Here is a 27,417-nt window from a genome sequence, read left to right on the forward strand (position 1 = left end):
TGGGCTGAATTCAGGTACCCAACTATTTTCACACTAACAACCTTCTTAAAAAAAAACAGGGGGGGAAAAGGTATTTTTAGCATGTATTAGGAAAACTGGTGTTTTCCAAGACCTGACAGATAATTTTGCAACAACCCTGTTCTGCTTTATGAGCCTGGCTGTGCAAAGAGGAAGTGAGAACAGATTGATTACAATGGAATATTATGTATTTCCAGCTGTTTTCTCAAGCAATGATGAACACATCCCTACCATTAGATTCCAGAAGAAAAAACTGTTGCAGCCTACAGCTGGTACGCAGGTTACAAAGGATGCTCCATATTTATAAAGAAAAAAAGGTAGTTGTTGCTAATAAAATTTTATTTTCATTCTTGCAAGTAGCACTTGCTTTGTATTTGTCTGAGACATCTTTATACCTCACTTGTATTTTTTTCCTTCCCTAGCACATATATAATTTTTTCCTCCATTTAAGCTGTAAGTACCACCTATTATATCCCAATTTGTATTTTGACATACTAAAGGCTAAAGAAACCCAAATTTTGACTAACATTCTTCATAATATTAGCTTGTAGGGGGATTGTAGGATATTGAAAACAAGCCTGGCTACATTTTGCAGGGCTCTCAAGTAACTAAATACATTTAAAACATGTTTCTTCTCAGATTCCATTTTTTCCTCTTCAAGTAAAAAACTGGAAAACTGGATTGTCCTGAGAACATGAACCGAACACAGAAAAATGGTTTGGCACCTCACCCCTGAAGTCCATCCTTCATGCTCTACTTCTATTATGAATAATAAGCTGAGCAGCTTAATGCAAAGCACTGGGATCTGAAAGTTCTCAATGGGTTGCTCCAACACAAACACAATCCGTGCTGTCCCAAAAACCAAGTTCTGCTCCGTGTGTAGCTGTTGCCTTCCCCTCCTCAGTCACCAATGCGACGACTGACAGAAATCTGCCAAGTCACTTTGAAGCAAAAACTAGCTGATTCTGGGGAAAAACAGTAATTAGTTGCACAGCGAAGAGAGAAGCCCTCCAGAAACATGCATGTGAACAGGGATGTCATCTAGGAGATAGGCGGGGGAAAAGAGCTCTCCCTGCCTTTTCCCTGCTTTACAGGGATTTTTCCCAGGCGCCAACAGCTCCCAGAGCAAACCACCCCCTGCCCTTCCCTGTACTCCAGGCTCAGCCAGTTCCTTCCCCCCGCCCCACTAGGGCAGGAATCCCCTGTTCCAAGTGGATTAGGAGCACAAGCAGCTTTTTTTTTCCTTTTTTTTTTTTTTTTTTTAAGGGGAAAAAAAAAAAACCCAACCCACACAGACATAACCGAGCGAGCCGCAGCCGCGGCGCCGGGACCCGCTCCCAGCCATTGTGCTCCGCGCAGCCCCCCGGGCTCGGGCGCGGCCCCGCGGGGCTCCACAAAGCCCCGCCGCAGGCCGGACGTGCCCGGTGCCCCGGGCCTCCCCTCCCCCCGGTATTCCGGGAAACCTCCGGCAGGAGGAGGAGGAGGAGGAGGGAGGAGGAAGCGGCGGCGCTGCGGAACAGCCCCGCTGCGGAAAAGCCGCCGGGGCAGGTGGCAGGGAGAGAGAGAGGCCCCGCCGGGGCTGGTTCTTCCCTCCTCCATCCCGGTGCTCCCCCCCACCTCGCCATCCCGGAGGCACCGAGCAGCGCTTCCTTCTCTCTCCCTCTCTCCCTCCCCCCAGGACCGCGTGCGGGAGCCCGGGCCCCTTCCCTGGGAAGCCCGGGCCCACCTGCCCCGTGGGGAGGGAGAGAGGGAGACCCGACCCGTCCCCTCCCCGAGGCGGCGGCGGGTGGGTCGGGGAGGGAGGGAAGGAGGGGAAGGGAAGGGAAGGGGGGTGGATGCGAGCCGCCCCCGGGTACCTTGCGCTTCCTGGTCTCGGCCGAGCCGCTCCACACGAAGCACTGGTAAATCGCCCGCAGGTTCTGCTTCCAGTTCTCCACCTTGAAGCCGGTCACATGGCAGCACCCGGCCGCCGGCGGACTCATGTCAGACCCCCCCACATCAATCCGCCCGCACACGGGCCGGGCCGGCGGGCAGCGAGCCGGCCCCTTCCCCCGCCCCGCTGCACCGACACGGGCCGGGGCCCCCCCGCCCTCAGGGGCTCCGGCCCCTCACGCCGCCGCCGCCGGGGAGCCGCTGGCACATAGAGCCGGGGCTCCGCCACGGCCCCCCGGCTCCGAACAAAGCGCGGCGGGCGGGCAGCGCGCACTCCCTCCCGCCCTTCTCCCGCACACACAAAGATGGGGCGCTCTGAGGCGAGCAGGAGAAGGAGGAGGAGGCGGCGGCTGTAGCGGCCGCTGCCGCCCCCGGAGTGGCCGCCGCTCCCTTCTACCTCATAGAGGCCGCTGTGGAAGCGGCGGGCGGAGGGGAAGGGAGGGGAGGGGGGCGCTGGCGGCGGAGGCGACCCTGGCCGCGGTGCGAGCGGGCGGTGTGTGGGGATGGGGGCGAGTCCCCGCCCGCCGCCGCTCCGGCTCCCCCCGCCGGCGCCCGCACGGCTCTTGTCCCTTTAAACCGCCCCCCCGCCTCCTTCGCCGGCTCCTTCCTCCTCCGCCTCGCCCGCGCCCCCCCCGCCCGCCGCGAGCAATGGTCCGAGCCGCTCACTCAACCCAGCCCGCCCGGCCCGGAGTGGGACAGACCAACGGGGAAGGGGCGGGAGGGGCGCCCCCTCTGCCCCGCCACCCGCGGGGGAGGGAGCGGCGGCGCGACGGAGCGCCTCGGTTGGTCGGCCCGTCTGTCAATCCGCTCTCCTCCAGCCTCTCATTGGTTGCTTTCCCTTTCTTCTCCCCCCCCACCCTTCCCACGGAGCATTTCCCCCTGACGGAAAGGGGCGGGAAATGGATGATTGACATGTCGCGCGACCAACTGAGAGAAGGGGTGGGGCCTGAGTGGTGAGTGTAGGAGCATGATTGGCCAGAGCGGCCGTCAGTCATGCTGCGAGCCGGAGCGGATTGGTGGAGGCCGCGGAGGGGGCGGTCCCTCCCAACGCAGCCTGCGCTGCGGTCACATCCGCTGGTGCCGCTCTCGCCGCTCCCTCCGCGGCTTCCTGAGGGGAGCGGGATCTCCTGAGGGGAGCGGGACCCCCGCGCTCCGGGGAGAGGCTCCGCGCCGCGCTCCGAGCAGCTCCCACGGCCATATATGGTCCCTCCATACCCTCCTTCGGCCCGGTGTCTCCATAGGGAAGAAACAAAAAGTGGTGTATAACCAACCAGAACTGGTGGTGTTTCGGTTTTTTTTCCTATACAAGGAAATGGAGAGGCGGTGAAAAACGTTGGAATATGTGCATAGTTTACAGCTCGCATGCCCCCCACACACTATAGGGTTACATAATGGAGTGAGGCAAGAGGGAAGGGATGGGGATTTTGCCGTGGTTTCTGGAGAGAGAGACAGGAGGCTCTGCAGAGGCTTCTTTTCTGCAACAAGAAAATGAGTGGTGAAGCACCACCACGTTATTTTATCCATCCATTTCTCAGTGAGTGCTAATTGCATTCTTTCTCAGGAGCTGTACCCTCGAAATCTTCACCTGGCAGGTTTCGATTCGGTTCCCAGTTCCTTGACCTGCTGCTGCAGCTTCCAGGAATCGGAGACATCTGTGACCCTCACCTGGGGACAGACCCGCTTTCCCTTTCCTTCAGAGGTGCTGCCACTTAAAAAAAATAAAAAAGAGAGCAAGGAAGCTGGGAGTAAAAGAGTTTTTAATGATTTGTGTATAACCATAATGACTGGTGGCAAAACACCTGTGCCAACTCAGGACACCTGTAATAGCACGGAATGTTCGGTCTCCTGGCTTGCACTCCTTGTTAGCCTCTCCCTGAAATCCCTTTTCCAAGCAGCCTTGGGGGTTACACTGCAGCAATAAACCTGGAATTGCCCCACAGGTGGACGAAAAAAGATGCCGAGAGCCAGGAAAGGCCTGATTATCCCCCTGCTGCTGCGTGCACGAGTTGCACTGAATGTTTCAGAAGATTAGGAGTGAAATCTGGAGTGAGGATATGCCCTCTCTTTGATCCTGTGTAATCATTAGACCTATTAAGTCATCCTAGTGCAGCACACAAGTGCTGCACATCCTTCCTGTGTTAACCCATTACCCTTTGAGGTGTTTGCCCACAACACTTGCAGCCACAGGCACCTGAGTGTGGCAGCTCAGCAACACCCACCTTCATGAATTTGGCTTTCTTGTGCTGCTCGAGGCATCTCAGCTTCAGAATATGGCCCATTTCATTCATTATTACCCAAAATAAGTTCCAAGGGTTCAGGTGCCCTGATACCTGTAGCAGGGCAAAAGTATAAATACATTGACCCCCAGGGGAACCAACCAGTTTTCAAAAGCAGCAGTCACAGAGAGCCACCCCTTCCTTCTTAAAGCCACCTAAACATCCCTCAGAGGAGAGGAAGTTAAGGATTATCAGTCCAAGGTGGATAGAATGGAATGGAATGGGTAATTAATGTCCCAACAGCATCTAATATTTATTCTTTGCCATCTGAGTGTTTCCAGTTAAACAAAACCCCCAATATTGCTACAGTCTAAATCCAAGCAGAAAGTTATTCTTATTCTGCACCAACCTACTGTTACTAATCTGGGGCTTTTCTCCATGGCTACCACATCAAAACAGGAGATAAAGATAAAAGAGAGAATTTCTGCCAATGAAATTTGAAGTCCATCTCGCTGAAAAAAATAGGATACCAAGTAGACAATGCATATGCTCACTGTCCTGCAGACTCTGAAATTTTCACGGAGATTTCTGTGCCGCTCTGCCTCGCAGAGTCCCTGTGGTTACTCCACGTAGGGTGTGGTGTCTTGTGCAGAAATAACAAGAACCCTAAGTTTAAACACAACTGTTTTAAGAAGCACCTACATTTTTTTTTTTTTAGTGTTTTCCTCTCGAGTAAATATTTCCTTTGGAAAAATTACTGATTTTTTCTCCCTGGTCATTTCCAGAGCAACTGTCACAGCGAACTACTTTTGCTCCCTGAGGTTGCTGCTCACCACTTGAAGAGCTGCTGAGGGTGTGAGGAGCATCCTCTGAGCCACAATGAACCCCCACACAGGACACCCATCCTGGATCACACCTGCTGAGACCCCACTCTCACCTCCAAAAGGCACCAATGTAGAAATTTAAAGATAAATTTTTGGGGGGCATTTCCAAGGTATGGAGGTCGCCTTTCAAACTTAAAGTTCCCCCTAAGGTTTTCTTGGCACCTTATTCTCCATTAAAAGGGGTCTATTTAAGCTAGAAATTCAACTTGAGGTTCTTGTTGTAAACCTTTTTGGAACCAGAATAAAATCCTCTCTAAATTCACATGGAAAATAATGTCTCTTGAGGCTTTTTGAAGCCAGCTCCTGAGTGGGGGAGCTTGAGGCAAGCTCTGGGGGAGGGCAGTGTCATTAAACCCTCTGCTCTCAGTCTTGGGAAGACACCAGGATCTTTCCTGGGAAGTATAAAAACTTCCAACTCTACAAACACTTCTTGATTTTTTCAGCCCGCACAACAAAGGTGACACAACAGCACAGGGCAGCAGCCAACACAAAACAGGAGTGGAGAAATAGTGACAACACTTTATGGGGTAGTAATTGTCAAATCAGGGCCTGCTTGCTGCACACACACACACACACTGGGGTTTACAAGTTTGCTGTGGTTTAATTTACTCTTGGGCATAGCTTGGGAGTGTTTCTAGAATAAAGCCTTTTGCTGCAGCAGATAGCTTGGGAAAGGGTTTGCCCCTGGGGGAAGGAAACACTTTCAATCCCTCCTGTGTCTCTTGGAGGAATTTTTAATTTTTAAAGCATTGATGATTATGCTAATTAGTGCTTACCCTCAAATGCCAGTGGAATATAAATGTTGATAGTAGCTAAAACATACTGCAAATGTGCAGCAAAGTCTTCCTCCAGAGAGTCATCTGCGTTCCATGATAGCTCAGCTGGGAAGAAGCCGCGTTCTTCCCATGGAAAAGCGAAGTAACTGCCTCTTCAATCCGTGTCATCCCAAGGTGGCACTTGTAGATCCTCTGGATAGACATGAATCAACTGTTACTGTGTCACTTGGGTGTGCTTGCCCATGATATGCCTTAAAATGTCCAGTTTAGCTCTCAGGTAAGCAGGAACCTTTCCCTTTGATCAGGTGTGTGAGCAACGCAGTGCAAGGACTGCGCAGGTAGGTGGATTTCAGTGGATCAAACTGACTTACAACTTGCTGATCAAACCCTGACGTTTTCCCCTGGATAGCTCACTTAAATCTACTGGCAATAAAGTGCTTTTTGCAGATCTCCTCAGAGCAGTGCAAGGAACTCCAAGGATTCGTGGCCCACAGATTGAAAAGGGTCCCAGACAAACACAGTGCCCGTGCTTATTTTTCTGGAGATCATTCATCAGATTTCCCGTCAGCGCTGTCACAGGATGAAATCTTGGCCCCAGCTGAACTCAACAGGAATTTTGCCACTGACTTGAATGGAGCTAAAATGTCACTCCTGCTATTTGTCAAGTCAATTATACCCAGACAATACTTTAACATCTGGCTTCAAGTGAACACAGAGAACAGTTCACTCCCTCGGTCTCTGAAGACAAGGCAGGACGTTGGCCATCTCCATAAAAATGAAACATTTGTTCTTGGCAAGCTGCTGTAACAGAGAGGGGATCCCTCCAGTGGCACTATCAGCCCCCAGTCCCTGTTCCTTAGCCTATAGTTATTGGCAATAGCATCAATTGATTCTCTGGCACTTTCTGGGAAGAATTTCAAAAGCACCCATCTACTGTTGCAAGTCATTCTGTTGTAAAAACTTTGTTTAGAACAGCAGATCTGGCCTCGTCTGTGGTTTCCCACAGACAAGGGGGGTTTTCACCCTGCTCATCTTCCATTTCCCAAAGCACTGGAATGTTCCTTGTCGGGCCAGGGAGCAGCTTTTCTATCTAAACCCTTCCCTGAATGTGGTGGTCAAAGGTAAAGATGAAGGATAAGTGATTGAAGAAGAACAGCCGGTATGAGGTTGTTTCCCTCTCTAAAAACCCACCTGAGACAAGGCAATATTAATTTATTGCATAATATCCAGGTGAGGTCAACGACAAGTGGGGCAGAAAAAAATAAAGCTATGGAGGTATTTGATCAGTGGTGACTTTAAAAATCTATTTAAATGGGAAGAATCATAGAATCATAGGATGGTTTGGGTTGGAAGGGACATTAATGATGATCCAATTCCAACCCCTGCAATGGGCAGGGACACCTTCCACTGGACCAGGTTGCTCCAAGTCCTGTCCAACCTGGCCTTGAAGACTGCCAGGGATGGGGCAGCTTCTCTGAATCATTGGATGATGTCTGGAAGAACAGGGATGTACAAAGAGAGGGGCTTTAATACATCAGGTGGACGAGGATCTGCACACTCTTGTTCCCAGCTCCCAGTACTGGTGACTTGCTGCACTGCTCACCTGTGCAAAACCAACTTCCCTTGGTCTCATTCCATCCCCTGGGAAGCAAAACCAAACTCAGCCTCCAGTATCTGATGAGCCTTAATTCCCAGCACTTAAATAATTAGCTTCTCAAATGTACGAAAACAAGGCTCATTTTCTGGATTAATGAAGGGAGCCGGGTTCCACTGAGCACGGCTATTATGGAGCTGCTAATGCAGCGTTTGATTTCATCGCCTGCCACTGAGCACAGAGCGAGCTGGGCTCCTGGGAGGGCGGGAACACAGGGACAGCAGCGCTGGAGGGTTCAGGGAAGGCAGCAGGGGAAACCCTGGCAGTACTTTGGGGGGTTGTGCAGAGGGAGGGCTGGGTTTATTTCTGCATCTGCTGAGTTTTGTGAAGATGCCACATAACCCAAAAGAAGGCTCAGGGAGGCACTAAGGGTGGGTAGTTTGCTTGAATCACAGGCCAGGCAAAGGCAGTTTCTGAAGGAGAGAGTAACAGGAATGTAACACATTCCTAAACCTGAGGCAACCACGCAGCAGCTTCTGCCCAGGTGCCGTAGCCAGAGCAAATGGCAAAGAGCTGGAAGGCTACAGAGTGTTCTTGTCCTCCCTGCTCATTTGGCTTAGGAGCTGGTAGGAAACTGGTTGCAAAAAGTCAGTCTTGCCTCATCTTGGCAGGTACAGGCATATAAACCCACGAAAACAAACTTCTTTCTTTTGTATCTCAGCACAGGACTGGCAATTTCATTTTTCCCAACTGGATGGCGAAGGGACCGAGCAAATGTCAGAGGAGACTGCAAAGGCTGCCCTGGGAGATTGAAACTGAGGCCACATTATAGGAACAACTCAGTGCTATTAGGACTGCTCCCTTCCTCTCTCTTTATCATTGTTTTGCTGCCTTCCCCCAGACTGTTTCACCCAGGCAGAACCAAAAGCCCACACTGAACCTCTCTGTTCTGCATCGAACGGGGGACAGAGAATAATTAGGAGATCAGGGATTTAGAGATGTAACTGCAGCCATTCAACAAAGTCATCTTTCTCAGACAACTGGAGAGAAAAGGCCTGGATGTTGATTTCCTCAGATTGTTCAACCATCAAAAAGCCCTTCAGTATGTGTCATTCTCCCCCATCCATTAGTACACCCAAATCAGTGGTCCTGCAGTTCTGGTATGGATTTGGAGCTAAATATCTTCTTACACTGAAGTTCTTCTCCAACAATAAGCCCTCAAGTACCTCACATCTGTCACAGCTGCAAACCAAACCACACCACACCAAAACTTTCGACCTCTGTAAGAAAAGCCTGGAATTGTAAGGGAAGCCCTGGGTTAATCAAGAACCTCGGTGCAGACATGCAGCAGGAATTGAGAGACCAAGAAGGAAATCCATGGAATTTTGATGGTTTATGCAGCAAAGGCTGCGCTTTGTAGCCCAACTCTCAGAGCCAGGGACACAAGGGATGCTCAAGAACCTCGGCACCTTCCCAAATCAGGGGCAGTTTTCTACATGTGGCCATTCAAAATTAAGCATCTTTGAAAATGCAGGGATGCTGCTTCTTATGTCAGGGCTTGTCGGGCTGCTGACTTCAGAGGAGTTACACCCCGTGTAATTTAGCTGAAGCAATCAGGAAATAATTACTACAGTGGAGAGTTAAAAGATGGTAATTAAACTGTATAAATAAATAACCAAAGTGACTAAAAAAGTCCACCCAAAGCCTACTTTTGGAGCACTATTTAATGTAAATGAATCACTTAGTGGACAATGCAACAATCATCTGTTCAGCTTCTATTCATTATCAAAAACAATACAGAAGGATTGGCAGGGAATAGCCGTGTGCCAGAGGGAGCCCTTTAGGAAATACCACAGAATCTGGACTGGCTTTTGTCTGTTCTTCTATTGTGTTCTGACAATGCTTTGCTAATGAATGTCCAACGTCATTTCAGTTGTCTTTTTCTTTTTTTTTTTGCCCCCCTCAAACCAAATCAGTGGTAACCTTGGCCTTCCGGGCTTGCTTATTCCTGTTGGGAAGACTTCCACACATTATGTATCAGCTTTGCCAAGGTCCAAGAGGCTGAGGATGTGTTTTCTCAAGTCCCCTGGGAAATCCCACTGTAGGTGATGAGACAAAATCCTTTGACTTTGGGTAAAAAGCCATTAAGTTTTAAAGAAATCATCACCTATCTTTGAAACACGCAGTACTCCAGTGAGCTGTATACGCAGTAAATTCATCTTTTGTTACTCAATTTGCAAGGACAATAACCTCATTCTGAGAAATAAGCTACTTTTCCATTGGGAGTATTCACTCCCAGCGTTATCAGGGGAGTTATCTGCAGGCTAAAGAGAATCCTCATTAGGGATCTGGGGAACTAAACCTACCAGGCAGACACCTATGCCAGTACCAACAGAGGTAAGGATATATCAAGTGCTAAATATTGTCCTTATACCTCAGAACTGATGATCCACTGACACTCACATCCCTTTAAGAGGTACTGGTTTGGAATATCTCCAAGTTCAAACCTGAAGGTGTAGCAGGTACCCAGAGGGGTTCCCTTTCCTACCTGGTTCCCTGGCTCACTCCTACGTTGCTGCTGCAACTTTCAGCTCCTGCAGCATTGCTGGCTCAACTCTGTGCAGCCCTGCAGTGTGAAATCACTGAAAACAGTCTGAGTCAAATAAAGAGGGCAACAGTGGTGCACATAAGAGAATAAACAGGCTTCGCTGTTGGGAAACTGCATTTGGAATGGCACACAGACTTGACTTCTCAAGGTTGTCTCTGGGGTTCTTTTATTTAGTATTAAAGAAAACCTTGGGCTCTGCAGCAAATCTCTGCAGCCAGAGATGATTTCTGTCAAAGCCAGAGTATGTGGGTTTCTAGTTAACGCTATCTAAAATTTGAGATAGAAATGCACACTTCAGAAAATCTTGCTCTGAGCTCAGTCTTCCGAATAAAACAGGCAGAGATGGCATCAACCCCCCCAGGGCTTAGGCTTGCAAAATCCCCACCAAGTTTGCTGCGGGCTTGGTGAGAAATTCGGGAGTTTTACTCACAGCATGAACTCAGAATGCCACTGGAGGTGGGGACTATTTCTGATATTACTGTTTCCAGCTTCTTCCTGTCCTTCAGCTGGAGATCATTACTGCTGGAACAGGGGCTGCAGGATGGGTGGCACATCTTCCCTCCTCCGTGTCCCCACGGTGCTCAGAATAGCAAAGGAACCTGAAATAGTTGGTGGGTTAGATTAGTACTCTGGGCTGTGAGTGGTGATGCACAGTCCAGCTGCCACCTCGGGGACAGCAACATCCAAAATCAGTCCACCTGGAACTGCTACAGCTCTTTGGGGGACACCATTAACATCACAACTACATCAAGACACACCATTCTTGGTACCTCCTGCCATGCAGAGTGGTGAGAATGGGTGGTTATAACACCCTAAAACTGCATTTCTGAAAAAAAAGTTGATCACTCGTCAGGGGTTGGGCAAGGAGGGAAAACTACTGAGGTTCTCATAAATAATAGTTCATTTTGCAAGATGATTGCCACCATTTGCACTAATTGACACTTTTTTGTAGCAATCTCTGTCAAAAGACAAAAGATCTCAAGGTCTTCTTTTGGAAGAGAAAAAACCTCCTGACTGTGATAATGCCCAATATATTAAAAGCATCGTTCTAATATTGGGATACACTGGGAAGAAAATGGAGTAATTACCTCCCTTTGTTTAATAAACTTCTCCTAAAAAGATCTCCAAAAAATGTATTCAGTAAAACTCTGTTCCTCCCTGCTCTGGTAAAGATTTTTTTTTTTGTTAGTCCCTCGAGTAGTTGCTTAAGTCAGGTCTCACTGTAATTACACACCTCGCGGCAGTGCGGGAGACTTAATTAAGAGAGTCACTGTAGGTGTGTTGTCAGACAGACAGAACCCAGTGCTGCTGGAGGAGGCACCGGGATCCAGCTGCAGTGGGCATGTTTGGGAAGAAAACCCAAGTTTGCAGAGGATTTCGAGATCCTCCTGCAAAGAGCAGCGTGGACACACCCAGCAGCCTCTATTCAAAGCCCCTCAAGTCCATCATCAGGGAGTCTGTGGTTTTAAAAAATCTCTCTGTACTCACCAGGAGACGCTCTGCCACACGGCAAGATTTCAGATTCTCTCCTCCCCTCCTCCCAAAAGTGTGACTCACCAGTTTCAAACGGTGACATTTCATTCCCAAACTATTCCGGGAGCATCTGGCTCCACAACACATGGGGATGTGGGGAGAAGGGAGGAGGGGAGGGAGAGCCAGCTCGCACAGTGAAAACCACTCGTTCTCTCCCCCACACAGGTATGCTGCTTTTGAATTTCAGAACCACTTAATTTGGGGACACGCTGGCAAATTCCATCGGAGGAAAACAATAAAATAAGCACATTTTGGGGGGGAGGAGGGAGGAATATCTGCACGGGCCAGTGATGCAATTCCCTGTCAGCCAGGAGGGACTGGGAGAGGGGTTTGCTCTCCAGATGGAATAGATGTGAGGAAATGCCCTGTCCCCACTTCTCAGTCTCCATCCCCGCAGTTCTGGGCGAATTTCTGTGTGATGCAGACCCAGGGTTTAGTCACCACCAATATCTTACTAACGATGAACAAATATGTGTGCAGTGGGACGACGACAACAGTGGGGGGTGACAAATAAATCACTGCCAGCTCCCGGTCCCGAGAGGAGTTGTGTGTCACACCCGCGGCTCAGCACCCCTCGCTCGAGTCCCTGCTCCGGGGACGTCACTTCCATGAGCACAACATTCCACGCGTGAGGGGCGGGATGCTGCGGGCACGTGGAATCGCTGCCACCCGGGGCAGTGCCAGGGGCAGGAGCGAAATCCCTCCTGGCCTCAGACCGTGAATTCCACGGGGAGGGAGGTGGGCGCGGTGGGAGTGACGGGGTGGCTGCCTGGAGCCGGGGCACTGGGAACGCCAGCCTGGCACTGGGAACACCAGCCTGGCACTGGGGAACTGGGACCGCCAGGCTGCAGGGACAAACCTCAGCGCTGCAGGCGAGTGCCGAGGGGTGGGAGCCGTGGATGGGGCCCAGCTCCCGGTTATCCCGCGGTGAGCCGGGGTGGGATGCTGGGAAGAGGCTGCCACGGCCGGTGGCAGCACAGCCCTGCCCCGTGCATGTCTGCGCAGGAAATGTTTGGTTACGGTGTCATTCATCTCCTCTGCTGCCGTTCTGAAAGGGGAGGCTGTTCCTGTGGACCCTGGGACCTCGTGCTGGCCGATCCAACCCTATTCCCACTCCTCCCGTGGGGGAGCCCCACTGAAATCAGTGCTGGTTAAAGGAAGAGGAGGCTGGCTCCCTGTTCGGTCCTGGCATGCAGCAGCAATGACCTTGGCTAGGTAACCATCCCCTGAATACAAAGATGGATATAAAAGCAGCAATTCCCTTTTTAAAAACCAACCAGTCTTCTGCTAAGGTAGGGAAAGGCAGTGGTTTGTTAAATAAATGCGTCTGTCAGAGCTGGATTTTTTTTTTTCCCCAGCTTCCCTAAATGCCCTTCACCAGCAGAGAGGGGGAGGGGACCTGCTCTTTGAAGCCTTTTCCTTATGGGAATAGAAAACACGGAAAGAATTCAATTCTCTGCCACAGCCCAGCACACTGATCCAGGCTTCAAACCCCAAAGCCCAGGAGCCCGGCGGGCTGGTGGGTGCCTGGAGCCTGCAGTCCCACAGATTAGCCTGGTTCGATATCCAGCATCATTAAGTGTCCCCCGTGGTGTTAAAGCACGGAAAGGAGAGGGGAAGGAATGGAGACTGGGGAAGAAAAATTAGGAAATTCTGTGCAGAAAGAACTGCGGTTATCCAAACCTTTGATCAAAGCACCATCTAGTGAAGAACAGGCTCCTTGCAGCTGGCAGCGCTCTGGGCAGCTGCCCCAGCGTTTGCCTTTCACCACAGGTTTGCTTCTAAAAAACCCAAATATCACCCAAATATGCACAGCCCGCGCTGGATCAGAACCAACAAGAACATGCCCCCAGACTGCTGCCCTCTGTGTAAATATTTCTGCAGTGGAAATGTGTTCCCCTCCTCCCATCATCATCCCCTGGCGAATCTCAGCCCCACTGGAACCCGCAGGGAACGAGGCACCGCAGGAAGAGAAGGATTTCCATGTTGTAGTTTGGGAGCTAAGGAAAAGAAAAGGTAAGTGAGCGGTCCAAGGTCGTGCAGGAAGCCAGAGGCAGATCCGGGAATAGAGATCAGCCACCCTGGACCCAGGGATGCCTGAACAATAGCACAGCCTCTCCCTCTGCTGTCATTTAACTCCTTCCTGACCCACCAAAACCCAGGAGAGCGGTGGGCCCTGCATGTGTACAGCTCTTGGGGGCCCAGCCCACAGCCCTTGACTGTTTTTCCCCACTCCAAACCAAGGAGGGAAGGCAGCAGGGAAGGCCAGGGTTGGATATCCTGAGAGCACTGAAGCTGCATGTAGGAGATATTTCTCTACAGTGGGCCTGAGCTGTCCCCTCAGCAATTAAAACAGCCACAATTAGCCTCGTTGTATGGAAATGGTACCTCAGCTTTGCCATTTCTGTGCGTGACAAAACGTTGTTATCTCCCCTGGAGGCATTCAGCTCCATTCAGATGGTTGTGGTGCATGTTTGAGGCTCTTTAGCTGCAGGAGGAGAGCATATTGCTCCCTCTCCCTCTTCCCCAGCTTCTGAGCTATCCGCAAGGATTGGGGATTTGCAGCACGATCACACATCAGAAATGCAGTTCCACTAAGTCTACACCATTCTCATACTGAGCTTGGAAATGCTGCAGTGCAGGGTCTGGAGAAGGCAGTAATTACAAACAACTGGAGCCAAACCTTATAGAAAATAACTGGAAAAAGAAGAAGAATACTCAGGTGGTGGAAAAAACCCAGCGAGTGAACCGCAATGAACCAAAGCTAGAGCAGAACTCTCCCAGAGACCAGAGCTGAGAGAAACAGCGACCAAGTGTCCAGAGAGAGTTCTCTGAAAGGAGTTTGACGTCCTTGGGTCAGAGCCCAGTTCCAAACCAGAACTGCAACGGGGGCAAAAATCAAGACCATCTTCTCGGGTCCACTGTGTGGAAGGGACACAGAGAACTATCTGCAAAAAGAAGCCCTTATTTCTCTGTTTTCCATCATAGCTCTCTGTGTTTTTTTTCCCCTACCACCCTGGCCTGTTTTCACTCACTCCTATAGACTCAATCTATGGGAGCAGAGAGGGAAGGAGGAGAACCTGCACCCTCACATCAGAGGCTGAGACAAGAAAAATCTTTAATCACGCCACAGCCCTTTGAACATTTACGTTTTCCAGCCAAAGGCACTGTGAAATCGGGAAGCTTTCAGTTCAAACTACTTCAAGGATGTTTTCCCCAGGGAAGGTTTTTGTTACCCCGTGGGGATTTCTGCCCAGATCTTTACTCTTAGGGTAAGTAACCAAAGCTTTTCGTACAGAGAGGAGCTACATCTTACACTCCCTGGAAAAAAAAGGGGACAAAGAAGCACCCAGAAGAACTAGGGCACAAAATTGCTGCCCTAGAGACTGAGGTGAAAAGGCTGCAGATCTGCACTCAGTGATGACTGCAGTAAAGCAGATGTCACCAAGCATAAGTGCAAATAGTTCCTGGAGTTTGGAGATTTATTCTTTTTTTCCCTCTCAAAAAAAGAGCTCCTGCACTTCAAGAGAGCAGCAGGATGTTTGTCAAGGAAGTGTTAACATGCTAAAAGGATTCCAGCCCTTTTGCAGTTGTGGCCTGACACAGTGAGGAAGAAAAGAGGGGAGATTTGAGTGCTAATAAAAACAACAGGCGTGGGTTTAGTTATACCAACATTTACCAGTTGGGGCTTGTAGGGCCTCCAAAACCAGCCCTAGATTTGGGATGGATTCCCCACTAATGCTTCTGAGAACAAAGACATGCTGACATATGTAAGTCACCTAACCACCATCCAGTGTGTGTGATGTGTCAGCCAGCAGGTTTAAATCAGAGGTGAATTTGTTGCTAATTACAGTAGATTAACCCAAGAAAATGGAACCCCAATCCAAGCAACAAAGTCAAGCTTTATTTCAATGAATTTCCCTCTCCAATTGCAGCTCCAGCCTGACTCTTTTTTTGTATGACTCACTGGGCACTTGGTTTCAATCAGCTTTGCCAGCACCTGCCAGTCTGGTGACAGACCATTCCCTGTTAAAATAAGTGTCTGGCAGATACCAGGCGAGTGACCACAGGAGCTTGGGCACAGCTCCAGGGGAACTGCCATCCTGGGCATTGGGGTACAGCTCATCCTGCCCCACTTGGGTGGGAAAGATGCTCTGAAATGGCCTTTTCCAGCTCCAGGTTCTCAGAAGACTGAACTGACTACAGCTCCCTGCAAGGCTGCCACTACATCAATTACCTTTCTCTGGGTTCTATTTTTTAATTTCATTTCTGCAAATAAAATTATTGATTTCATTTCACGTTGGTCCTGAAGTCAAAAAAAGTGCACTGCCACCATTCCTTTCAGAATGTGATTTTTTTAGGAAGATCTTGAATTCTTTTCTCCTTTTCCCTCAGGTATTGATCCCTTACCAATGACAAAATTACACCGAAGCTGTGAATTCATTTCAGTATTTCTCTCATTAGAAGAGAGGAGCAGAACAAAGTTATCACAAAAACTTACGACAGAACAGTCTTTCAAAGATCTGCCATGAAAAGCTGCCCTTTATCTTTAGGGAAAGACTTCTGGGATTAACTGCCCTTGTCTCTGGAAAACACTTCAGTATTTCTGAACCTGTAAAAGTGCCCTCTGCTCACACACACTGTAAGAGGTGGAAGAGCTCCCTGTGCTGGGATGAAGCCATGTGCTTTTTCCTTCCTCAGCCCTTACACATTTGGACTTTGGGCCCTCAGGTTTGTGCTACAGCCTGGCAATGCTATTGCCCCTTATCAGTGCCAGCTCCTGGGAGAGGAGATTTAAAGCTGCAGAACCTGCAGCACAGCCAGGCCCTCATTCCTGCCCAGAGCTCTTTGGGAGAAAGGGAGAATTCAGATTTCCCTGAGCACGGCTTTGAAAGGGGCTCTGCAGAAACGGCTCTTTCTCTCCTCCTCCAGGAATTCACCCCATCCTTCCACACAGTCCTGTCCTGTGCCAGCACCGCTGGGCAGTGCTCTCAGGAACGTGGTGGGGTTTTGGGGTTGCCCTTTGCAGGGCCAGGGATGGGACTCGATGATCCCTGTGGGCCCCTCCTGACTCAGGATGTCCCGTGGTGTTTCTGCACCTCCAACCTTCATGTGGAGGTATCAAAGAGGGCAGAGTTAACTGGGGGTAATCAGCAATGTGCATCTGAAATATCCCTGCTGCAGATGGGAATTCTTTCAGGCTCATCAGGACACCCAGTCTGGGAGTTCAGGTTAATTACAGGGACTCCCCAAAACTGAGCCAGAGGCACAGCTGTTCTGGAACAGCCAAATCTCCCTGTCTGGAATCTGATGGTAAAAAAATATCATGAGGTGTTGGGTGAAGCTGAGCTGAACCCACCCTCCTGTTTGTCCCCTTCCATCCATCCCTGGGCATTCCAGTCCCAGGAACAGCGTCCCTCAGCACAGCCCAGGGACAGCTCGGCCGGAGGATGGAGGAGACACGGGACAGAGGGACACAGAGCTCCTGGGGTGGGTCCAGCAGGGGCTGCAGAGATGCTGAAGGGACTGGAGCGTCTGTGACGAGGAAAGGCTGAGGGAGCTGGGGCTGTTCAGCCCCAAGAGGAGACGCTGAGAGGGGACCCCATCACTGTCAGAGGATGGACCAGGCTCTGCTCGGGGGTGCCCAGCAACGGGACAAGAGGAAACGGGAAGAACTGGTGCCCAGGGAGTTACACCTGGACGTGAGGAAGAACTCTGCACTGAACAGAGACCAGAGAGGCTGCGGAGTCTCCCTCACTGGGGATATTCCAGAGCCGTCTGGACACCATCCTGTGCCGCGTGCTCTGGTATGACCCTCCTTGAGCAGCGAGGATGAACCAGACGACCCACTGCGAACCCTCCCAACCTCACTCACCGTGGGATTCTGGGATTCAGGGATTCTTCCACAGGCGGAGGGAGAGCCCCGGGGGTGGGGAGGGCGGCGGAACCCCCGAGCGGCAGCGCCGCTCCCCGCCCGGGCGGCAGAGCGGGCGGACCGGTGAGGGCGGGACCCTCCTGAGGGCACTTCCGGCGTGGCCATGGTGACGGCGGCCCAGGCCAGGTGGGGACAGGAGGGGACACGGAGGGATGGGGGGGGATCGGGAGGCACCCGGGAGCGGCCCCGTGAGGGGTGGGAGTCTGGGAAGTGCGGGAGAGGTTGGGAGAAGGCGGCGGCGGCCCTGGCTCCTCCGCTCCCCCGGTACAGAGTTCATCGCTGTTACCGCCATTAAAGACATAATTATAGATGATTATATATTATCAGTATATATGGGAGATACTCAGCCAGCTCTCTTGTTCTCAAGTTTCTTTGTTTGGTTGGTTGGTTTTTTTGGCGATTCTTTATTTGGTAAATGTCTGCTAAAATAGTTTCTTTGGCAAAAAAAACATTTTTTTTTTTTAAATTTTCTAATCGTGCCACTTTCGTTTCCATCCCAAACACCAATCGAGGATTTCCGAGGGCCTCAGTGCCCTCCCAGGGGAGATTGCTGGCTTGACACCCATTCAGAGTGTGCATCAGGGTATGCCCCCAAATTAATTACAGTAATAGAGAATTACAGCTGATTCTCGAATTGCCTTTCTATTTTTTTTTTTTTTTTCCATCTAGAGCATGGAAAGACCAGCACTGATCCTTATGGATGCCCTGATTTGGTACTAGGAACAATCAGAGGGTCGCTGTCAGTTTGGTCCCATTTTGAGCTCACTTTGCCTTTTCAACCTGGGGGTTAAATTTAAATTTCTCCTCCCCCCCCTCCCCTCCCTTGGAAAGGTCACAGCCCGTATTCCCGAGGTTTGTTTTCAGAGGCAGCTCTTGGCTGAGCTGGCATTGGACACAGCACATTTTATTGGATCTCTGCCACTTCCAAATTTAAGTGGGACCGGAGGGAGACACCAGCCCAGAGCCACTGCAAGTGAGCTCTTTCCCCAAGGTAGGACACGGTGCTTTCTGCAGACTAAAGCCACTAATCAAGCCTAGAGCTGCTGTGCTTCTCCCTTAGGAAAACCAGATTTCCCACCCCCCCTCCCTTTCCTTTTATCCCCCTGGGTTTGGGAATGAAGCCCCCCCAGTTGCTGCCCCTCGTCCCGTAAAGGACAAGGGGATTCTGGGAGGCTGAAGCTACAAAAAGAGGTGGTTTTGGGGGGAGCTCTCCAGGGGTTTGGTTTCTTTTAGGACTTGATCTCATCTTTGCTGCCTTTAGTGAGCCCCTTGAGCTTATTAACTACTCCTTGTTCCTTCAGAAATCACTGTCCTGGCTTTCATAGGATAACATCCAATTTTTTGTTTTAAAGGGAAAGTTTTGGTTTTGTTTTTGTTTGGTTTTTTTTGTTTGTTTGGTTGGTTGGTGTTTTTTTTGTTTTGTTTTGTTTTTTGTTAATTGGATTATTGTGATTTCTTTTATGGGAAGCCTTCAATAAGTTTCCAGTCACCTGTATTCACTCCCATTATCAGTTTTCTTATTTCTGCTCTCTCATTTCTCTGTAACCTGCATGTTCCAATCCTGCCTTCTGGGATGGAGACCTGGGTATCACAGGACTTGATCTGAACCTGTTCATGAGCAGTGGCTTCTCTCCTGCTGAAAACTTTGGTGTCATAAACATCACCTGTTGATAAGAGTTTGTTTTTTTTTCAGCGTGAATACCCAAATTTTTGAACACAGGTGACGGTGGGGTCTCAGACCTTTGAGACACCCAGTTCACCTCAAACCAGCTACAGAAATTCTTCTTTCTGAAATAACCTACTCAGCTGGGCTCTCCTCTCCCTCAAGGCTGAGTGGACTGAGATTTTCTTTGTTCTGGGGCTCTTTTAAGGGGCCATGTGAGCACCCTGCTGGGAAGAAGGTACTGCATCCACGTGCCCTCATGGAAAGGGATCCAAATCTCTGATTGGCAAATCCTGCTCCCTCTTTCTCTGCTCCTTTCTCTCCCCCATCCCACATTTCCTCTCCCCAGGGTCTGTTGGTTACCTGTTGATTCAGACTCCAACCTGGAAGCTGCCAGAGCAGGTTGCTGCTGCTGCTGCTGACTGGGTTCTTGGCTGGCTGCAGCCCTCAGGCAGAGAGGGATAATCTGCCCAGTTCCTGTCTGTAATATGGAGAAATAACAGGGAAAAAAAAAACCAAGGAAAATAAAAAGAATAAAAGACCTGGAAATATTTTTCAAATCCGAAAAGGATTAAAGGCCAGAGCTTCTTTGTTTAGAAATTAAATGAATGATAGTGGTTTTAAGTTAACCAGGCACAACTGGTTCATACTGAGGAGCAGTGGATGCCATGTGTCTAAAATACGGCTTTTATTCATAGGTTTGGGGGCTCTTTTCCACTGGGACAGAGAGTTCAGGCCTTGCAAAGCCAACCTTTGTTTTTGCCAAAGAATGTGAAAGAACCATGCTGTGATCAAACAAGGAACTCCCTCCCATCTCCTGGTGTGATTTGATGAGGAAAGGTGTCAGGAAAGCCCCCCTTTCCCAGTTACCTTTTCACCTGCATTTCACTGAAATCAGAAGCAATTTGGTCAGGGCCAGATTTTTTGCTGAAGTGCCTCCCCTTCAGCCTGTGCTCAGGAAGTGCCACTGCACCTGCCAGCTCCCACTCTGGGAATGATGGAAGGGCCTGAGTGGGGGCTGGAGATTTTTGATTCCAGGATGTGCTGTCAGCCCAGTGTCAGCACAGCACCTGCTGGCCCTGCCCACGTCTCGTCCTCTGAATCTCAGGAGACCTCTGAGAAGCTACAAAAAGGCAGCTGCTTTCAGTGACCAGCTGAACCTTCTGATCCAGCCTGAAGAGGCCACTGGGGTTATATTATTGTGCTCCAGCTGCACCTCCAGAAATATTTACTTTATTCAGTTCACTGTTGTTTCAGCAAGTTAGTCTGTTCACTAACAGGTACTTGAGGAATTCTCTCCAGGCCCCTGATGGACATCTGGAAAGCCTGATATTTTCCACATTAGCTCTGTTCCATGGCATGTAGAGCCTCTGCCATCCCCTCAGCTCCACACAAGCTCAGTGGCACTAAATTCTGGCTTAGCATTGCACTTACCTCTTGTTTTCTGCTTCTTGTGCCTTTGGTTTGAAGTAGCACGGGTTTTGTGCCCAGAACATTCCAGTATCTTCCCAGTAAAGATCTGTCTTGCAGTTTGAACTGCAGGAGTTCAAAGTCTTGTCTGCACAAGGACGAGGAAGGGAAAACACACTGAGATTTGGGTTTGGCTTTATGAGTGACCCAGAAGTGGCACAGATGCCAGGAAGGGGTTGTCACTGACTTCACCCTGACATCAAGCTTTAATAAAAGTTTGGGGAAATCAGTGGCCTTTTCACAGCAGGAGTCTCACCTGCTCTTTGGCCTTGTAGTGGGATGTAACACAAACTACTCCCTTGAAGGAATGGCTTAGCAAGGAGATCAGGGCTATGCCTTGGTATCAGAATCCAATTCCAGGGTGAGATTTCAGTGTGTTAAGCAAGTAACTTGCTCGGAGAGAAAACCTGGAGCCTCCAGAATGCAGATTGGCTTATATCCATCTGGGATAATACACAGTAACTGATCTCTGGCTTGTAGGTACTGTGGTACTGGCTGTCCTAGAGAAATCTGAGAGGTTTTATTGCAATCAGAAGAATGTGGGGACATAGAACTTTCACTCTAAGCACAGTTTGTTCAAGAGGGTGAATCTGGAGCAAAACACGGGAACAGCATCCCTGAACCCAAGTTGTTACGTGACAGCTGACAGGATCCAATGCCAAGTGTCCTGCTGGGATGTCCAGATTAGCATTTAAATGCTTAAAACTGGGTACTGATTTGAACTTTCCGAAGTCTAAATGAAGGGATGAGGAGATCTGCTGATGATACCTCTGTATGGGATTAGTTTTTTCTTGGTCCAAGGTCCCCCCGTTTTCCAGCCTCTGCTAATTTTCTTCACAGTGCAATGATCTGTCTCCTTTCATCCTGTGGCTGTAGGAAAACTGTTCAGAAAGGAAGATTCATGGATTTCACAAGCACAGTCATCATCCCGCTGCTTTTCGGCAGCCTGGGGATCTTCGGCCTTTTCCGGTTCCTGCAGTGGATGCGGATGCGGGCGTACCTGCAGGAAGCTGTGGTGGTGATCACAGGGGCCACCTCTGGCCTGGGAAAAGGTATGGCACAGGGAGAGGGTTGGGGAAGGGGCAGCTGTTGGGATAAAGCAGTGATGAGCAGGGAGTTCCTTTGCTCCGAGTTCTGAGAGGCATGGCTTGCGCTCCCACGTCAGTCACAGCTACAGCCAGTGCAGATTTGGATGCAAGAAAGTCTGGTTTGTTAAGGAGAATTTTAATCATCCTGTATAAACTGGAGCTCATCAAAGCAAGGAATGAGATACACTGTTCTTGTGCTGTCGGGGGTCTTTTCCCTAAATCCTGAAAAAGCCAGAAGCCAAATTGTTTCTCTAAAACTTCCCCAAACTGGCGTTCTGCACTCATGTTGTAGTCCCAGCTACCTTGCCAAACTGTCCACTCCCCACTGTGTTAGATGACACACACAGGGTAACTGTGGTCCCTCTTGAGGAGGTCATGAAGTCAAAAATGAAGAGGCACAGGTAAATCCAACCAGCTGATGGGGAGGGCGTGTAAGCAGCACAATAACTGCACAAGCAGCACAGTAACTGTGAGCACAGCAGCTGCCTCACCACTGCCATGTGTCTGTCACACTCACACGGCTGTGACCTGGCTGTAAATCAGCCAGACCATTACTCAGGAGCTGTGGAGCCACCTCAGACCCCTGCCAGCCAACGGGAGTTTCAGTTGCCACCAGGTCTGATGTGGATCTGCTGTTTGTTCTTCAAGCACTTACTTTCCTCCCCTCCTTGCCTCCTCCAAAGAATGTGCCAAAGCTTTCCACGCAGCTGGCTCCAAGGTGGTGCTGTGTGGCAGGGACAGTGAGAAGCTCAAGGAGCTGGTGCAGCAGCTTTCTGCTGTGAAGAATCACCGGAAGAAGGTGAGTGTGGGAGGAGGATGGGCTTCTGTGGGGTTGGGATTTCTGCTCGTGGGGTTAGCGGAGGTTACAGGACTGCCTGTGGCTCGTTCTGTGGAGCAATGGGAAAAATGCAGCTCTCTGCTTAGGGATAGGTGTTGATATAGGAGTACATTGAGCTGGCATGTCATTTCTTGTAAAAACCCTACCAGAATAAGGCATCTGAAAGACTCCTTGGCTAGAAATGGAAGGGAAAGCGTGGGAGTGCAATGCCCAGGCTCCTTGCTCCTGTATGTCACACACTGAATCTGCAAAAGTGACTTTTCATCTGTTGGCTTTTATTTTTCATGTCTACTTCTGCTGACAGTGGCAAAAAAAGGTATTGCTGGCTTCTGTAGGAAACACATGGGCTAAGTTTTGACTTTCTCAGATGCTTTGTCTTTAATAAAACAGCAGGAAATCTCAGTACTTGAGGAAGCTCTCCCTTGCCCCTTTCCTGGGCTCGGGTATAAGGACCGTGCTGCAGGAGCAGACGAGAGCACAACCTGCTTCTCTCATGTATTCCTGCCATATGGTCTGGATGGCCCTGCTCCTGTGCTTCCAGAGCTGGGAAATCCCATCCTGAGTGTAAACAACCAGCACAGCCTGAGCTGGTGTTTTGCTAACTCTTACTCATTCGCAGACACACAAACCCCACGCTGTGGTGTTTGACCTCTCGGACACCAAAGCTGTGCTGAACGGTGCTGAGGAGATCCTGAAGCACTTGGGGCACGTGGACATCCTGATCAACAACGCAGGCATCAGCTTCCGAGGCACAATTGTGGACACGGGACTGGACGTGGATAAGAAAGTGATGGAAACGAATTATTTCGGACCCGTAGCCCTCACCAAAGGTACGTGTGATCCACGTGGATTTGGCTGAGGCCCCTGCACAGCAAAGCATAGCTTAACCTGTGTTTGTGACTGTGCCTGGTGCAGTGCAGCAGGAGAGGGGTGGGTGGAAGGTTTTGGGTTATGGACAGGCCTAAGGAGGTGCTTGGGCAGGACTGTGTGGGAAGTGCCTGATTAGAGATGATTCCTTGTTCCGTCTCCTGACTCTGGGCTGGCAGGAATTTGGGAAGGGATCCAGTTCACTTCAGCATCTCTAAACACTCTGAAAGCTTTGATTCTCGACAGCAGCAATGGCAGGACTGTTGTCTGAATGAGTCTTTTCTGTCCTTTGCTAGCACTTCTCCCCTCCATGATCAAGAGGAGACAAGGCCACATTGTGGCCATCAGCAGCGTTCAAGGCAAAATAAGCATTCCTTTCAGATCTGCATGTAAGTACCTCCACAGAAGATGGGAAAGACATATTTGGGGCACCAGGCTGAATAAATACTTGGCTCCTGCTTCCACATTTAGCTCTCCATGGAGCTGGCTGCGTGCAGGGAAGGCAGAGCTGTGCATCACCCTCAGTGTGGTCACAAATCACTGAGAGAAGATGAGGAAGGCACTCTCAAATACAAAACCTGAGTCCTGTCCCGAAGTTGTTAAGGGATGGAGAAGGACAGTATGTTTTCAGTGTCCTGAAAACACCTTGATAATCCTATTTTAACACTTGAGAGTCCTTATAATTCCATAATTTTATTGCATTTTATCCTTGCTGTTTGCTTGGTTAATCTGCAATAAGAAAGTAGAACCCTTTTGTTTTAATAATTTATGAAGTGCCATAGTAAAACCAATGCCAAAATAAAAGCCTGAACAGTCATCTTGATCCAGCAAATTGTTCATGTTAAATCAGCTACAACAAGAAATAATATTGGTGAGATTACTGGAAAAACCCTTTTAAAAGGTGGATGAACCAAGAGTAGAGTGTTTAGCACACAAGCACCTGCAAATCACTGAAAATAAACACCGAAAGGACAGTGGTGGTGGCATAAGATGGGTCAGGCACAATGCTGAGTGGAGGAGAGCCTGGAATGTCTGAGCTATGGGGTCTTGCAGGTGATTGCTCCAGGAATTGTGTTCTGAAGAGCTCCCAGAGCCCTTGCCTGGGTCCTCACAGGGTGTGCAGCCCGTGCTGAGCTCGTGCTGCCGGGGTCAGCCCTGCAGCCATGGTGAGGTGGTGGCAGTGACCATGGATATGGGAAGGGAGCAAGGAAACGGAGTCACTCAGCCATTTAACAGGGGAAATCCTGCCCCAGGCCATGCTTCCCTGCTCCTGCCTGCTTGTGAGATCTGGTTTTGACTCGTGTGCAGCTCTGAACCTGCTCTGCAAGTCCCCAGTGCTCAGCACCGTGCAGGGACTGCCAGCTCTGCCCTCCCCACACACAGCCTGTGTGACCAACACTTCCCAAGCCAGGCTTTGGGTCTCCTTTATCAGGACTGGGAGGCAGCCTGGGCTCACTCTGGAGTACTCTGGCAGGGCTGTGATAGTAAGCTCAGGATCCCAGCCAGTTTCCAACTTGAGTTTACATTTTGCCTTCCTAAATTGCCTCTCACTCCCACTACCTGTTGCTGCCATTCACTAAACAAAAACAAATGTAGAAGCTGGAGAACAGCTGCTGGGTTCTTGCTGAGAAGTGGCTGCACTGCAGTGTTAAAAAGCCATTTGGGCAGTGAATATTCCTTCAGCCCTGCTCCTCCTCCTTGGTGCACAGCCCTTTCCCTGTTTTTCAGATGCTGCCTCTAAGCACGCTACCCAGGCCTTCTTTGACTGCCTGCGAGCAGAGGTGGAGCAGTATGACATCGATGTGACAGTTGTGAGCCCCGGATACATCCAGACAAACCTCTCTCTCAACGCTATCACGGCAGATGGATCTCGCTACGGAGGTGAGACACGATTTGGTGCCCCCGTTTCTAAAGCATCTCAACCCCAGCGGGTTGCTACGAGGTGTGCTTGCCTCTGGTGGGGACACAGGTTAGTTCTGAAGGATCAAAAAAACCGCTTGGGATGCAGGTAGGAACAGTAACCTCCAAAACTGAACCTTCCTAGACAGCAGCTACTGGCCCAACCATGAGTCACGCCCGCCTGTGCTCCCCTGCACAACTGGAGTAAAAGCCAATACAAGCTGCCATGTTGAGTTAGAGCATTCCTAGGAAAGGTTCCTCGGTGTGGGTTTACCTGCTGACACTGCTGCTCACTGGGTTTTCCCTTGGCAGTTATGGACAAGACCACGGCCCAGGGACAGACGGCGGCCGAGGTGGCTCAGGTGGTTCTCAATGCAGTGGGACAGAGGAAGAAGGAAGTGCTTGTGGCTGGCCTGACTCCCTTCCTGGCTGTCTACCTGAGGAACCTCTGCCCCAGGGTCTTCTTCACCTTAATGGCATCTAGAGCAAAAAAGGAGAGAAAAGCAAAGGACTCTTAGAGCTCAGCTTGCCTGAGCAGTACCTGCAGGGACGGGCTGAGCCCCTGCAGTCAGCTGGGACATCACTGGAGGTGCTCCTGCAGGAAAAACCTTTCTCAGAATACTGAAGTTTACTATTGCATGGAGAGTGGGAAATGGTTTCCCCCACACTGGTGGAAGACAGGACCTAAACCTCACCTGGAGAAGGAGGAGTGCTCGGACAGTGGGGCAGAGCTGAGGCTGCAGGGGAGGGTGACTCAAGGGAACACTCTGCAGCTAGGGACGTCCCTGTGCTGGGACACAGCACCTCACTCCAGGCATGCTCAGATCTACTGGGCTGCTACAAATAAACCCCACCTGTTTTGCCTTCACACAAGCAGATCTTGGCTTTCCCCACGCCGTGGCCCCTGTGAAATACAGCCCTCAGCTCTCGTGATCAGTGTCTCCTTCCCACTCCCTCCAATCCGATCCAGAACACGCTGCTTGAAGTGGGAAACTGCACAGAGCTGCTGCTTGTTAACATGCCAGGTCATCTGATCTGTTAAGCTCGAGTCCAGTGCCACTTCCAAAGAAGTAACTGATGTACAGTTGGAGTGTATTTGGCCTCATTTTACCTGTTTGAACCGTGTCTTACTGATGTACAGGGACATTTAACTCTGCACTGGCAGCACAGTACGAACCCCAAGCACCAGAGAATGCAGGAAAGCACTGCCCAGGTAGAACAGCACAGCAAGACACAGCAAGGTGACAGCAGCACACCTGGCCCACCTACAGGCCTGGAGGGCAGGTGTGATCCCGTGGATGCCAGGCCCTGTCTCCTGGATGCAGAGGAGAACCTGTGTGTGTAGGATGCACAGTCTAGCAGACAGACCCTTAGTTCTCATTGCCTCAGAGCAATCACAGAGGTTCATTAGGATCACATCCAGCGGGGAATGATACCTGCCTGTTCACACATCACAGGCTTCAGGGAGTGCCATATTCCATTCCTGGCCTCTTCTCCTCATGTGAGAGGTACCAGCACTAGGAAAAAGGAATTGCTGCACAGAGAGTTCAGTAAGGACAGAAATAATCTTTTTTTAACTTGTAATTAAAATAAAGCCTACTAGTAGGAAAACCAAGGTCCAGACCCCTGTTGCCACCTCCATGCACTTGCCAGCATTTTCCATGTCCTGCCTCGTATGTCCTGACTGTGGGTGCTCATCTGATGACAAATAAATTACATTGCTATGAAACAAATCCTTTGGTCTACTCCAGCTCCTCACAGGAGGTAACCTTAGAGGAAGGGAAAGCAGGAGGGGTTTGTTTTTTTCTTTCCTTATATCCCTCACAAAAAAAGTGTCAGGACCACAGAGGTTTGGTGAAGAAAAGGAACTAAAGGCCCTGAGAATTATTCTGCATTGAGTAAAAAAGAGCAAGAATGCACTTGGTGTGGCCAGCACAGGGTATTTCAGGGCCTGTAATAGTAGCTATGGCAGATGTGTCACCAGGTTCAAATCCATCCAGTAGACAGCACTTTGGAAACACATCAGGATGGAAGGGCAGCCTGCCCAGCCTGGCCTAACCACAGAGAGACGAAGTAGTCGCATTTCTTCCCCTCCT

At 50.1% G+C, this 27,417-nt stretch overlaps 2 protein-coding genes and 1 long non-coding RNA gene across 5 annotated transcripts in view; 1 reads left to right on the top strand and 2 right to left on the bottom strand.

Moving 5' to 3' along the window:
- USP22 (ubiquitin specific peptidase 22) overlaps window positions 1–2,053 on the bottom strand; it is a 95,842-nt gene extending 93,789 nt beyond the window's left edge. The window contains exon 1 of one of the 2 annotated variants that reach the window (XM_050317556.1): window positions 1,875–2,053. In XM_050317556.1, coding sequence (XP_050173513.1) covers window positions 1,875–2,000 — 126 coding nt within the window. In that variant the 5' untranslated portion in view covers window positions 2,001–2,053. The remainder of the gene's footprint in view (window positions 1–1,874) is intronic. The other variant, XM_050317554.1, reaches the window with a different exon arrangement.
- Window positions 2,054–9,177: 7,124 nt separating this feature from the next.
- LOC126641165 (uncharacterized) lies at window positions 9,178–19,636 on the bottom strand. The gene is made up of 3 exons (XR_007629209.1): window positions 19,523–19,636; window positions 10,459–10,627; window positions 9,178–9,519 (listed from the first exon to the last, which is right to left on the bottom strand). It is a non-coding gene; the product is annotated as an uncharacterized LOC126641165 (long non-coding RNA).
- DHRS7B (dehydrogenase/reductase 7B) lies at window positions 17,557–27,050 on the top strand. 2 transcript variants are annotated; one of them, XM_050317569.1, is made up of 7 exons: window positions 17,557–17,622; window positions 21,506–21,681; window positions 22,401–22,516; window positions 23,175–23,385; window positions 23,719–23,811; window positions 25,151–25,303; window positions 25,634–27,050. In XM_050317569.1, exons 1-7 carry the CDS (start codon window positions 17,600–17,602, stop codon window positions 25,837–25,839), a joined length of 978 nt encoding a protein of 325 aa, XP_050173526.1. In that variant the 5' UTR covers window positions 17,557–17,599; the 3' UTR covers window positions 25,840–27,050. The 2 variants fall into 2 exon arrangements, with proteins under 2 accessions (XP_050173526.1, XP_050173527.1); XM_050317570.1 differs by lacking the exon at window positions 17,557–17,622 and adding an exon at window positions 18,166–18,487.
- The last annotated feature ends 367 nt before the right edge of the window (window positions 27,051–27,417 follow it).

This window comes from Myiozetetes cayanensis, unplaced genomic scaffold, assembly GCF_022539395.1.
Source record: "Myiozetetes cayanensis isolate MyiCay16 unplaced genomic scaffold, myiCay2020 scf20-37, whole genome shotgun sequence".
Lineage (NCBI taxonomy): Eukaryota > Metazoa > Chordata > Aves > Passeriformes > Tyrannidae > Myiozetetes > Myiozetetes cayanensis.